At 31.7% G+C, this 15,171-nt stretch overlaps 2 protein-coding genes across 2 annotated transcripts in view; one reads left to right on the plus strand and one right to left on the minus strand.

Annotated features, from left to right (window-relative positions):
• Nucleotides 1-2,599: 2,599 nt before the first annotated feature.
• Nucleotides 2,600-3,040, plus strand: LOTGIDRAFT_133404 (hypothetical protein; the record flags this gene model as incomplete). Its single annotated transcript, XM_009067619.1, has 1 exon — nucleotides 2,600-3,040. One exon carries the CDS (start codon nucleotides 2,600-2,602, stop codon nucleotides 3,038-3,040), a length of 441 nt encoding a protein of 146 aa, XP_009065867.1.
• A 2,534-nt stretch (nucleotides 3,041-5,574) lies between these two features.
• LOTGIDRAFT_169302 (hypothetical protein) overlaps nucleotides 5,575-15,171 on the minus strand; it is a gene marked incomplete at both ends in the record, with an annotated part of 75,134 nt that continues 65,537 nt past the window's right edge. The window contains 17 exons of the mRNA XM_009067620.1: nucleotides 5,575-5,693; nucleotides 6,132-6,279; nucleotides 6,700-6,922; nucleotides 7,194-7,285; nucleotides 7,686-7,755; nucleotides 7,959-8,000; nucleotides 8,226-8,294; nucleotides 8,560-8,696; nucleotides 8,933-9,044; nucleotides 10,429-10,595; nucleotides 11,019-11,176; nucleotides 11,746-11,831; nucleotides 12,132-12,336; nucleotides 13,101-13,175; nucleotides 13,524-13,585; nucleotides 14,328-14,388; nucleotides 14,785-14,879. Of these exons, the coding sequence (XP_009065868.1) occupies nucleotides 5,575-5,693; nucleotides 6,132-6,279; nucleotides 6,700-6,922; nucleotides 7,194-7,285; nucleotides 7,686-7,755; nucleotides 7,959-8,000; nucleotides 8,226-8,294; nucleotides 8,560-8,696; nucleotides 8,933-9,044; nucleotides 10,429-10,595; nucleotides 11,019-11,176; nucleotides 11,746-11,831; nucleotides 12,132-12,336; nucleotides 13,101-13,175; nucleotides 13,524-13,585; nucleotides 14,328-14,388; nucleotides 14,785-14,879 (1,921 nt within the window). The remainder of the gene's footprint in view (nucleotides 5,694-6,131; nucleotides 6,280-6,699; nucleotides 6,923-7,193; nucleotides 7,286-7,685; nucleotides 7,756-7,958; nucleotides 8,001-8,225; nucleotides 8,295-8,559; nucleotides 8,697-8,932; nucleotides 9,045-10,428; nucleotides 10,596-11,018; nucleotides 11,177-11,745; nucleotides 11,832-12,131; nucleotides 12,337-13,100; nucleotides 13,176-13,523; nucleotides 13,586-14,327; nucleotides 14,389-14,784; nucleotides 14,880-15,171) is intronic.

Genomic DNA, 15,171 nt, shown 5'->3' on the forward strand with positions numbered 1-15,171 from the left:
GTTTTGGTTGGTCTTTCGATAGTTATGGACAGTTATACCGTGGATTGTTCTGTGCACGAAAAATTATTTTTCTTTAAACAACTTAACATTATAACGTTCAAAAAAGCATCATGCTGACACATAACTTAATTAGGCTAAAGCTGAAATATCGATGAAACCATATTTAGAGATGATATGACAGGATATGATTGGAATAAATTATGTTAAACAACCCACCAGTGACTAAATATGTGACAAAAGTCAAAAAGATTAGCACAATACTGAAACTACTCATCATGACGGAGTATCATCCTTTACTCTTCATTCTTCATTCTGGAAATAAAAATTAAAGGGATTGTAAAACTAAACTGGTCATGTTTATTTTAGGAAACTAATAGTCTGAAGCCAAGTTCTTACGTTTCCAGATGTCTGTCAAAATATTGGAACTGTCGAGAGGAAATATAAATATCCCCGCCCCCCTCCACCTCCACCTCCACCTCCACCACAGAAGCTATATCAGTTTGAGAAAAAAAAATCCAGAGAAAACCCCCACCCTAACCTAACAAAAAAGTTCACCAGTCTATATTGAACAAATACAAATATGCTAATCTCTGCACCTAAGCCTCAGTCTGTAAATACTTTCCATGTAATTTGAACTCTTGCAAGATTCCATTAAATTACAGAACGACATGTAACACATAAATGTCAAAGTAATTTATTTTAGGAAAGATAGATAATACGAGAACTTTGATATTCTAACTAATTAGGGAGCCAGATAATGGAGTGTCTCGAACCAAAATTTGCCATAAATCACAGTTCTGATTTAGTCTAAATACTAAATAGGCAAAGTTAGGTTCGACAACTCTATTTTCCCTTGACGAAAAATCGAACCTATCCGAATTTAATCAGTTGCAATTTACTTTAGGAAAGATAAATGATATGAGAACTTTTATATTCAAATTCACATGGGAGCCCGATAATGGAGTGTCTGGAACCAAATTTTGTAATAAATCACAATTCGGATACAGGCCTGACTCTGCAAAGTTAGGACCGACAACTCTATTGCCCTTGACGAAATAGTATATCTATGGTGCATCTAAGCCCGTAGCTACAGGTGGATAAGGGAAAATGGATTGCCCCCTCCCCCCACCCCCTGATAACATTCTGACAACCGACCAATTCCATTACTCCAACTAAACACTATACACAATTGCCCCTCCGGATGTATTACTTGCCCCTCCGAACAATCAAGTATGGCTACGGGCCTGGTGCATCTATTAAATGATGCAGTCAAGTGTTCTGATTTCACGATTGTTTAAAAGGGCCATCTATATAATATCCACGTTAATCCATACATATAAAGATAGATAAAGCTTACATTTACTTCATTAAAATAGTCATTAAGCTTACAGTACACATATTAAATACAGCCTTACCTTTCATTTGCACATTCAAACATCACAATACAAAGTATAAATATACAGTATTAGATCTACACAGTAACTAGATTTTAACAAATGTAATATATGTCCACCATCTAGGATTCTGTGGCACCATATTATTGATTCCACTATAAGAAACCATTGATTTTTCTCCCAGTCGGAGTCTATTGCGCATGTTTTCCTCGGTTATCGATCGCTATAGTTTGCTCAAGACTGTTGGATGGTCGTTTGATAAAATGATCAGTATAGATTTGAAGTTGTTCAATTCTATAGCCTACAGCCATGTAACTTAGTCATAGATGTCAAGTGGAATGCTTCTTAATGGTCATATTGATAAAATTTTATTTATTTTTTGTATGCTTTATCTCATATCAAATTTCATTCTATTTTAAGAAGTCTTTGAACATCATTAAAATCTCCTAGTTTTACAAGGATTGTTTAGCACAGTAGGCCTACCAAAAGATTTCATTTCGTAAAGTTTAGCCTACGAAATTCAAGGACTTTATAGGTGAACTGCAAGGGCTATGTTTCATGACATTTCAAGGACGTTAAAAGGTAGAAATCAATGACAATAACATTCTGCCAAAAATAGTCACAAACAGTCGCCATCTAATAGCCTCCCCATTTCAATACATCACAATACTCAAGAACTCTCAAGGTCATACCTCTGTGACTGAGAACTTTGAAGGTCATGAAACTGTTTTTAATCACGTTTTTAAGCATTCCCAGCGTTACAACTGATTTCCCAGGTACAATCTCCCATGACCTTACTCCTGTTTTCACGACCACCGCTGATCTTGTCCTGTTTTCTAGATGGGGCTCTCATGATCTGCACCCATAAACATACTCCAGTTATCAAGAACACCCATGTTCATACTCCTGTTTTCAAAGAGACACAAATATGACCACTCTCCTGTTTTCAAGGTAGGACTCCATGGTCTCACCCCTTTTATCAAGGCCAGCCATGATCATACTCCTGTTTTTAAGGACACCAATTGATGATCATACTCCTGTTTTCAAGGACCCCAATGATCATGCTTCTGTTTTCAAGGACACCCATGATCATACTCCTATTTTCAAGGACACCAATGGTCACATCCCTGTCATCAAGGATTCTCATGATCATACTCTTGTTTTAAAGGATACCAATAATCATACTCCTGTTTTCAAGGATACCAATGACCATACTCCTGTTATCAAGGACTTTCTTGATCACAGCCACACATGATCGTGTTTTCAAGGACACCAATGGTCACATCCCTGTTATCAAGGATTCTCATGGTCATACTCCTGATTTCAAGGATACCAATAATCATACTCCTGTTTTCAAGGATACCAATGATCATACTCCTGTTTTCAAGGATACCAATAATCATACTCCTGTTTTCAAGGATACCAATGATCATACTCCTGTTTTCAAGGATAGCCATGATCATACTCCTGTTTTCAAGGATACCAATAATCATACTCCTGTTTTCAAGGATACCAATGATCATACTCCTGTTTTCAAGGATACCAATAATCATACTCCTGTTTTCAAGGATACCAATGATCATACTCCTGTTTTCAAGGATACCAATGATTATACTCTTGTTATCAAGGACACCCACGATCTTTGATCACACCCATGTTTCCAAAAAACAACCATGATCCTAAATTCATATAAATTATGCATTGCTGTAATGATATTATGTTTATTATAAATTTATGACAATGCTGCATATTGTATTATTGTATATTTACATACGACAAAAATAATGTATGTTATAATATCAAAGGATAATAAAATAAATCACATACCTAAATACAAATAATATCAACAAAAACACAAAACAGGACCAAGCACTAATCATTATCTTTAACATCAAAAATAATTTTTATATTCCATACCCAAAATATGAATGGCCTTTGTGTTTAACACATGGCTATTTTTTCGTCAACATTTCCGCTAATATGTAGATTTTGTGTTTTTGTCTAAAGCCATTCTATTGTAGTAAGATTCTATTGTGTGGTAACAATTCTATTGTAGTAAGGTTCTGTTGTGTAGTAACGATTCTATTGAAGTAAGATTCTATTGTGTAGTAACGATTCTATTGTAGTAAGATTCTATTCTATTGTGTAGTAAGATTCTATTGTAGTAAGATTCTATTGTGTAGTAACGATTCTATTGTAGTAAGATTCTATTGTAGTAATATTCTATTGTGTAGTAACGATTCTATTGTAGTAACGATTCTATTGTAGTAACGATTCTATTGTGTAGTAACGATTCTATTGTAGTAACGATTCTGTTGTAGTAAGATTCTATTGTGTAGTAACGATTCTATTGTAGTAACGTTGCTACTCCTTTTGCAGTAACTTGCAGAGATAAAAATAAACATCTACATATCTAGATTAAGCTCCAAAATGACTATGATTTGGTCCTTAAAACATTTAATATTAAAATGTGTCAGCTCTTGATGCATGTGTACATATTCTCAGCATAATTGGCAGTATAGTTTACTTTTTATTCAAAATGTCCCATTGTGAAATATATTAAAGCAATAGACTGGATTTCATACTAAAATACTACTCTACCAAATCCTACAAGCATATAAAAATGTGATTTATTTAATGGTCAAACTACTCTCTGACTACACTGTTTTCTGAATTGAATTTTGGCAATCGTTTTCATATCAATTGAAATATCATTTATAAAGTACTACTGAGAGTCTTAGATTGTCTTTGGGTTGATGAAAATGTCAACCACTGTTTATTTGTAAACATGATTTTATAGAGGGCAATTTTCAATCTGAAGGTCATTTTTACCAGAATTTTCTTAGAGGGAAGTGCACCTATTTCAAATGTAAAATCACCGAACTTTATATTTCTATGGACCAACAGACATTCTAAAACAAAATGAGAAAAAAAATTCAATTCAAAGCTCAATGTAGTTAGAGGGTTTTTTTTTACACCCTTCATACAATCATACATTTTAGTAGAACATTTACAGTAAGTATAATATAAGTATATATATATATAATTATCATAATGGATGATAGAAATTACATATATACAATCTATTGCAATTGTTTATTATGTAAATAATGGTGAATTAATATTGAGAAAATAAATTAAAACATATTGTAACTCAATCAAATTATACCTTTATTCTGGCCATCCAAGTGCCCTGGCTCACCTTTGTACTGATTTTAGAGGGCACTAGTCATGGTGGGTCTGTAGATATAATGAATGTCTATATTGTGAATCAGTAATGTGAATAATTTATATGTAGGGTTCAGTGTCTATTTCATGATAAACAGTTCTAAATACAACTAGTACATCTACCAGTAAATTACTAATATTAGTATAATATAATACAAATATAAATAGTTCGGGTGAAATAAGGCCACGAATTTCCAACAACTGTGCTCATACTATAACCTTTATACTTCCAACCCTAGAGCATACGTCACATAATTCTAACGTCAAACGCTTTAGCTTACTTGGAGTTCAGGGAAAATGACGTTTTATTTCATTTACACACAGTGTTCAAAGGCTTAAGCCTTGCAGACTAATAGACCTTATTCACGTCTTATTCAGTGTTTTTGAGACACTGAAAGCAAGGTTCATAACACAAATTACATCATCCATTGATAAGATGACGATGTCATATGAATGAAAAGCCTATTGGACGTCAAAGCGAGAAAATGGGCTTGAAACATTTCTCAATAAATATGTGATGGTCAATGATAGCATCATTAAATAGCTTAGTCAACTTTGATTTTAATGATGTAAAAATATGATTAGTTTTGAGTTAGTGAGATTGGAGACATCAAGACTTCACGACAGTAACATGTTGTTACCTTTGTTTGTTTGCATTGAGCCTCGTTCTAAATTCAATATGGCTGACGCGTGAAAAGGACTATGGCTTGCATCTGATAGTTATTGTCACATTTTGACATGTCAAATATTAGGATTTGTTCATCTTTTAAGTGTCTAATCATTCCAAAATTATGTAAAATCCTGCTGAAAAGGGTGAAAAGGCTGACCTCCACAAATTATAACTATCAGAGGTCAGAAATAGAGTAAGCAAGCGTTGGACTATAGTACACAGTACTTGTATTGTTTGGAAAGTAAATAATATCACTAAGTATACATGTTAATTAGATATTAATTAAATATATTTCTCGTTAATCTGGTTGCCATCTTCATCTGTCATTACAGTAACTAAAGATCCTACAGCCTTTCCTACCTGGCCTGCCATATGGAATAAATTACCCACATTCTTTGAACCTAGGATGAAAATGTTTCAAGGAATAATAATAAAAGTTATTATTTAACATAAGAAAATTAACAGATCAGATAACAACAAATGAATCCAGTGCTTTCATGAGACTATGGTCTCATCACCATTTAACAATTACAACTATATTCCTTCCTATTGTTGATATTTGCCCTACTATAGTTTACACCTCTATTATATTTTTTTTAACAAATATAACTTTTATACATCTTTGCCCCAAAATATGTGTCAGAATGCACTTTTATGAACATTTTCTTGAGAGAACCCTCTCAAACGCTCCACCCGCTTTGAAGCGTTCACAGAGTTGCCGCAATTTGAATTCAGCCTCAAGAGTTGCCTCCCCATTGAGTAAGTCTGCCCCTTATTGGTACCCCCAGTCTCGGGAGACTGGAGGTGAATAAATAAGCATTATTTTTAGATATACAAACCTGCAGCTGTAGAATTACTAGGATCCAGTTGTGGTTTATGTCGTATATTTTTATTACCAGCATTATATGATAATGAACTGTGTGAAGATGATGGAGAGGGGGATGAATTCATAGAATGAGCCATTAATCTGGTATCATGTTGGTAAGGCTGTAAACAAATCACATATGTTCAGATAAAAACACTATAAAAATAAGATCTTTGACAACTGGCACTATCAAATTAAGACATTTGACAACTGGCATTACCAAGATAAGACATTTGACAACTGGCACTATCAAGATAAGACATTTGACAACTGGCACTATCAAGATAAGACATTTGACAACTGGCACTGTCAAAATAAGACATTCAGAACTGGCAATATCGAAATGAAATATTTGACAATTGGCACTAAGTCATTTGACAGCTGGTGGTATCAAAATAAGTGACTTGACACCAGGCAGTAATAAAAAAAAACATTTGACAATCAATGCTGCATTATCAAAGTAAACCACTTGACAACTAGCACTATCAAGGTAAGCCACTTGACAAATGCCACTATCAAAATCAAGGAAGTTAATACTCTACCTCATCTAATAATAACTTTAATCTTTCAAGTTGAGCTTCTAACTGCCTGTTATGATCTTCTAATATACCCATTCTAGATTCAAGTCTACCTTTATGTTGACGTAATAATTTGGCTTCTGCCATCATTTCTTCATCATGACATATTTGACTGTCATCATCAGATCGTAGAGATATACCATCTTTAGACACCAGACGTAATCTTTCATATTCAGCTTGTAAACCTCTGTGTATGTACAATAAATGAAAATGGCAATATCCTTAAAAACATTTTTTGTTGCGAAAAACGATTTTTCATGCATTTTTTCTTATTATCATAGATGTATTTCAGTAAATATTTTTTTCCAAAGAAAACATTTTTTCTTTCCAAAAAATGTCTGTAATTAAATTTGGCCAACATCAAATCTAATTGTAGTTTTGCAAATTACAGGAATTGCAGGAATTGTAGGAATTACAGAAATTGAAAGGCTAAAAAATCCAACTTCAACAATACTAACCTGTTTTCTTCTTCTAATTCTTTAATTAAATCTTCTAATTGTGACTTCTGATCTACATCTACAGCTAACATTATCTGCATTGGACTTTTTAACTGAAATTACCAGTAAATACAGTAAGTACTATACTTTTCAGTCAGAGGTGATCCTGATTCAAGCAACTGAACTTCAAATATTTCAGTTATGGTGTTTTAAGTATGTTTTAAATTCAACTGATGTCTTACAAAAAGCTTTACAATTCTTCTTTCACCATTTTAACCTCTAAACTGGTAAAAAAAAAACTGTTATATGATAGTCTCCATAATTTGCATTTTTTCCCTTAATTTTTGGATTAAGATATTAACTATATGGTGCTAGGTTAAACTAAAACTTGAATATACAGCAATCAATTACTTCATTTTGTGAAAATCTTTAACCCATTCCAACTCACAAAAAAATTCAGTTTGTTATTTAAAGTAGCCTACATGTAGTCAGAGAATATATTAAGCAACTTACTGCCTGACTCTTGGAGGAATCACCTGTTAAACTGTGACAATATTGTGCTATTAAATTATGTTCTTCATCTCTGAAGGAAAAAAAGGATAAATTCAGTAAATTGTCTTCTTCAATTTTCAGCTATCTATGTGACACAATGGCTCTTTGTCTTTGGACTAAGGACTTTTACAAATCTGTCCATTTGACAAGCATTACTAAACATGGCCTAAAATCAATTTTTTTCACGACATTGGTCCTGTTGATCTAGGATCATATGAATACAAGTATACATACACTTCTGGTGCTTTATCTTGTCTCTGTTCAACTTCTGCTAACCTAAAATATGTAAATAGATAGCCCTTTGATTAATGCCCATATAATCTCCAATTAACTAAATGCATGTACTGTTTTAAAAATTAGAAAAAAGAGTAATCCTTTTACATAAAATATGTGTAAAAAAGTAGTAAGAGCACATGTAGTTATTACTATTAGAGACAAGAATTTCAACAGCCAGTAAGTTAATCAAGATCTGGTTATTTTATCTAATATTAATTTATTTACCTGTTAGCATATAACTCTAAGCGTAGATGCATATCTTGTGATATACTGTGATTTGGTGATTGTGATGGACTGAAATAAAAAACAAAAATATTCACTGAATTTTTATTTTTTACAATTCAAATGTGCACAGCTACAAAACAATACAGATCAAGAAAAATTCCATATCCTATTCAAAGACAACTGAACAGAAATGAATTGTGACATTAGAATCTCCATTGATGCCAAAAGGTCATTGATTAATAACTGCAGACAACAATATTAATAATGCACTAGAAGTGATGAAACTTCCACTACTCAATTTTCTTGATAGCATATATTACTCAACCATACATACCTTTCTAAACTATCTCCTTCTAATACAGTCTGTACAGGTAAATAACCTAATCTTTTATGTTGTTTAAAATGTTTCTTAGTTTTAAACTTATTACGAAATACTTTACTAAAATCTCTCATATCTTCACCTGATGTGGTCTGTTGAAACACAATATGATTAAATAATAAAGTATGTCACGGTGGATTTGGCATGCCAGACAGGGAAATGCTCACAGAGTAGGGGCACCTGCTGCAAGTATGCTACTGGGTTTGTAATCAATATAAGACCAATTCTTAGTCATTTTATTCAGGAGAAACAAAGTCAAATCAAAAATTTCTTTGTGTAATATGAAGAAAAGCATTTAATAAAGGAAAATATTATGAAAAAAACTTACAGCTGTACAGTATTCTTGCATAGGATGTGAAAGTTTATGTGATCGACTTTTTCTACCAGACAAGAAACAATTCTGACACATATCATAATTAAAACACTTCAAACACCGGTATCTGTCAATAGAACATAATTAACACATTTTAAACACTTTCAATAGAACATCATAAACATTTTAAACACTGTCAATAAAACATAATTTATATATTTTAAACACTGTCAATAGAACATAATTTATACATTTTAAACACTGTCAATAGAATATCATAATCATATACTAAACACTGTCAAAAGAACATAATCTACACATTCTAAACACTGTCAATAGAACATAATTACTACATTTAAACACTGTCAATAGAACATAATTACTACATTTCAAACACTGTCAATAGAACATAACTACATTTTAAACACTGTCAATAGAACATAATTTATACATTTTAAACACTGTCAATAGAACATAATTTATACATTTTAAACACTGTCAATAGAACATAATTTATACATTTTAAACACTGTCAATAGAATATCATAATCATATACTAAACACTGTCAAAAGAACATAATCTACACATTCTAAACACTGTCAATAGAACATAATTACTACATTTAAACACTGTCAATAGAACATAATTACTACATTTCAAACACTGTCAATAGAACATAACTACATTTTAAACACTGTCAATAAAACAAAATTATTATAAAACTGTCAATAAAATGAAATACATTTTAAACACTGTCAATAGAACATAATTACTACATTTAAGAACTATCAATAGAAAATAATCTACACATTCTAAACACTGTCAATAGAACATAATTACTACATTTAAACACTGTCAATAGAACATAATTACTTCATTTTAAACACTGTCAATAGAACATAACTACATTTTAAACACTGTCAATAAAACAAAATTATTATAAAACTGTCAATAAAATGAAATACATTTTAAACACTGTCAATAGAACATAATTACTCCATTTAAACACTGTCAGTAGAACATAATTACTACATTTAAGAACTATCAATAGAAAATAATCTACACATTCTAAACACTGTCAATAGAACATAATTACTACATTAAAACACTGTCAATAGAACATAATTACTACATTTAAACACTGTCAATAGAACATAATTACTACATTTAAACACTGTCAATAGAACATAATTACTCCATTTAAGCACTGTCAATAGAAAATAATCTACACATTCTAAACACTGTCAATAGAACATAATTACTACATTAAAACACTGTCAATAGAACATAATTACTACATTTAAACACTGTCAATAGAACATAATTACTCCATTTAAGCACTGTCAATAGAAAATAATCTACACATTCTAAACACTGTCAATAGAACATAATTACTACATTTAAACACTGTCAATAGAACATAATTACTACATTTAAACACTGTCAATAGAACATAATTACTACATTAAACACTGTCAATAGAAAATAATAGTAATATTTCAATAATTACCTGAAGCCAACAATTGGAAAATCTTTACATATATTACATTTGGCTTGATGTTTAGCAGTTTCTGCAGCTGCTACTCTATGTAATACAGGAAACCATACTATAGACTGGGGTTCTAGTTTTAACCAATCTAAGAAATTAGATGCTTGGATTTCATTTACATTATTTGCCTGAAAAGTATAACCATATCATTAGCATTTGTGGTCCAGTTGCCAATGTGATGTGATGATTTGATTATTTATAAGAATTGCAGTATACTAGAAATTCAAATGGTGTATATAGATGTTAAATTAGATTTTAATAGGCTAATAGTCTCAAAACAAGTGAATCCAGAATATAAAATTTGGCAGGAAATCGTGAAAAAATCTTCAAAATTCCTTGATTTCGCCTGTAAATTATGTCCATCAGTTTGGATTTCTTGGTATCTATCAAATAATTTTTGATGGTATGTATATACCCTTTCTTTTCAACATAATGGCATTGAATGAGCATGTCTTAATCTCTATCATAGTTCACAGGATGCTTTTGATATCAGTGATGTTTGGATATGTTCCTATGGTTATTATCTATGGATTCAACTATATATAACTAACCTTTTCAAAACAACTTCTGACACTTGGTTCGATATTACTTCCACCAAAAGCTGCTACTTCACCTAACTGTTTAGGTAATTGTATTATATCATGTAATAGTAAACCTAGTTTACGTTGATCAGCTAAACCATTAGTATCAGCAATTAATCGAAACAAATCTATAAACAAACATCATTTTTTACATTTTCAAAATGTTTTGCTCAGTTAAGTTGGAAAAATGGTGGTTGTTGGTTCTAATCGGAAGTCAGTGAAACTCACAAACTTAATAGTTCTTTGATAATCCAGATACAGATAATCCAGGAAAGATCAATGCCAAGCGACTTGGCTGAAGACCATTTGGAAGACAGGATCCTTGTAAATCTAAGTTGTTATCCTTGGTTCTTTCTTCCTATCTTCATACAGCTAGTGGCATGAATATTGTCCCTATACAATGAGCTCACTTATAATGTAATTCTACCATAAAAATAAAAAGGGGTAAGGTCTTCAACTTTTTCCCTTAAAAGCTGATAGAACTTAATTCAAATATCTTTAATACTTTTCAAAATATTGGGAGTATATTCATTTCACAGAAATTTATACCACAGCCATTTTGAAAAATTTATGAGTTGACTGTATAGCTATTCTCTGCATAAACGATTACATCATTTTTAAGTTCATGGGGTTTGTAATCTAAATATGCAATGTCAGCTACATGTGCTAAATATAGTATAAAAATCTATCAACTTACATCTATATTTATCTTCTAACTGTCCTTTACATAATACAATAATAGCTATTTTAAATGATAAAACTCGAATAAACCCACTTCTTGATCTACAACATAAAATATAAGTAATAACAAGTTAATTCACTACAAATTTTGTTGATAAGAAACATTAGGTGGGGTAATGTGGCAAGGCAACAATTATTTACTGCTGTTCTTTTTTGTATGAGAAAGTGTATAACTGTAAAATGCTCAAAGGACCTTCTTCAAATTATTATGTTTTATCTAATAAGACCTTTTTTCCTTAAAATTGTGTGGCATCAGACTTGTGGGTTTCAGAAAACTCGCTATGGTAACACGAATTCCAATAATTATATTAAGTTTAATATAAGAAACAAATGGAAACTTACATGTCATATACATTAAGAAGCCAATTCAAGACTAAATCAACACTGAGAGGAACATTGACTATATTAGGATGTTCCTCAGCAACCACTTCAAACATAGTAGTTATACAGTTAATAACTTCTAATATATCCATTAATTTATCATTTTTACCACGTAAACCATGACGTTCAAATGCTTCTATACAAACTGTCATAGCTACTAAATCCACTGAAATATCAAGTATGGCAAACATTAACTTGGAAAATATTGGAAGCTGAAATAAATTGTAGTTTGATGTACTACTTTCTGCATAAAGTCTATGGTTCGCAAGAACTGTGCAAGAATAGCATAATTCCTTCACTGGACGATCAAAGCTACTGAAGTTAACCTCCCATCTGAAGAATTGTCTTTTTAACTATAAAACACAGAGATAATTATGAATACATATGGCTCAGAAGGTTCAAATTAGGACAGTGAGCTCTGAATACAATTACCAATTAGCTTAGCTGAATGTTTACCTGTTTCTTAGACAAGGTACGATTGTAAGATTTGAACGACGAGGAGCACATATAACAAAACACAAGACAATATTATGGAATATAACACACTTCTTTAATCAGGCTGGGCACATAACGTTTCAACACAATATACACGTGTCATCATGAGATCTGATGTTGAAATGTTATGTGCCCAACCTTATTAAAGAAGTGTGTTATATTCCATAATATTGTCTTGTGTTTTGTTAAAGGTAAGGTTGACCTTCGAAAATGGCGAACCATGCCCTTAAGTAAAGACAAAAGATGTCGTGATGATGGCTTAAACGTAAAATTAAAATTACTCATTGATCATGGTTGACAAGTGATGTGCTAAACATAAAATAGAAACATCTAAGTCTGCATTTAACGCAGATAGTATCCTGTTACACTCAGGATCTAACCACACTGAATAATCAATCTGAGTCCATGTTCTTGTATTAAAACAACATAACTTACGACAAATTTTCTTCTGAAGCATTCTGAATTTCATAGCTGTTCTATAAGCTGCAAACTTAATTTCATTTAAATCATCTGAAACATAAACAAATTTCCATATAAATTGATGACATCAGAATAACTGATTATTCAATAGTCTACTAAGAACAGACAATACATGAAGTGTGCAATGAGGGAAATTTTAGCCATGATATCAGCATAAGCTTCTTTTCAAATGTCTATTATTCCTAAACTATGCAAAATATAGGCACATTCATACGATTAAAGCTGTCTCGTATCAGAATCAAAAATCGTGAAAGCTAACAGAACTTTCTGCAAGCACATAACTCATCCCACCACCAAAGCTTTCAAATAGAGTGATATAGAATTTAAATACTCTATAACCTACAGTAGGATTGACAATACAGCAATAGTAACACTTACTCAGAGCAAAAATTAAATCTGACATAGCAGGATGATCCCAATGAGTAGTTTCTGTTGAATGACTGAAATGATGAAGCAAATAGTGCATAAAAATGTTTTAACCACAAATCTCATTAGTGTATAAGTATAAGAGTCTCCATTTTCTTATAGGAATTAGAGATTTTCTAGTCTTTTTATGTGCATCTCAAGCTACTAGTGCTGGGTATCGTCAATCATGATACAATACGTATCGCGATACAAGGGTCTCGATACGATACAAATCATGATATTGGGTAATGGGATAAAAATTAAGATATCTTCAAAGGTTCTATATATATTACTTCATTAACTGTGATATCTGGTAATATAGCGGTTAGTGTCTTATTAAAAGTTTCTAACAATTTCAGTAAAAAAAATTGTTATATCATAAACCAACTTATAAATATCTCCACTTTTTTTATGGAATGAAAGTTATTGTCAAGTATCGATACATGAATCGCGGTACGATACGCGTATTGTAGCATGTTGTATTGTGACCAACGATTCACCGATATATCATGCCAGCACTACAAGCTACACTTTAATAAAAGTAAAAATTTTTCTTGGAAATAATTTTTCAATCAAATTGTTTAGTTTTCTCATTTTATACTTTCAAAATAGCAAAAATCATGATGGTCAACTATATTCTTTCAATCTTCTGAACAAAATTTCATGCTTGTCTCACCCTGTGCAATATTTTAGTGAAATTGTGCAGTTGGTTTCTCCACTAATTCCTTTTTGGTTATTTTCATTATGTAACAGTGGATTATAACATATTCTACTTACTCTACATAGTATGGTACTTTATTACCAGATACTGTTCTTTCCCATGGACTTTCGACTGACACTGAAATATTCAACATTCTGTTTGTTTTGATTATCCCATCTCCTATGTATAAACTCTTTTCACACCTTGCTGCTTTAAGACTGTAGGACTTACGAGTTGTTCACAGTCTTTGAATACTGACATTATTTCCATAGATACATCAAACAAATGATACTCTTGACTTTCAACAAGTCAACTTTCCTTATTTTTCAGATCAACCGTGTTGTAAATGAGTATGGATAACATGGGGAACGATCAATGCCAAGAGGATTGGCCAAGAACAAGGTGAAAGATTTGTCCTCTAGGGCTCAAGTTGTTAGCCATGCAAAGTACTGTTTTTATTTTTTTCTTAAGGTTTTTTCATTGATTAATAGTCATGATTCGCACTCAATATTTTTTTTAAGAAAACCTTTTTACCTGACAAAAAATGTTGTGAATTCGGACCGAAATCTCTAAAAGCATCTTGTAATTGTTTTAATCTGTCTTCAATAGAAATTTGTAAAGCCTTCCACCTATAAGAACGAAAACAACAAATCCAGTTATGAGAAATAAAGTAACACAAGAGGGTAGGAATAATAATGTACGTACCGATAGTGAAGCATTTTAGCAAAAATGTTCCTATGGAATTTAGACTGAGGTCACTTTCAGGATTGTATTCTGATTTTGTAGATATCAGTTTTTGATTCAGCAAGGTTAAACAGACAATTAAAACTGGACTCACTCAACATTTGAAGGGCTGAGATTAAGAAGGTGTCTAAGTGCTATTTGTGAAATTTTCAGATTTCACTTTAGAGTAATTCCCCT

Source organism: Lottia gigantea (assembly GCF_000327385.1).
Source record: "Lottia gigantea unplaced genomic scaffold LOTGIsca_84, whole genome shotgun sequence".
In the NCBI taxonomy this organism is placed as follows: Eukaryota; Metazoa; Mollusca; class Gastropoda; family Lottiidae; genus Lottia; species Lottia gigantea.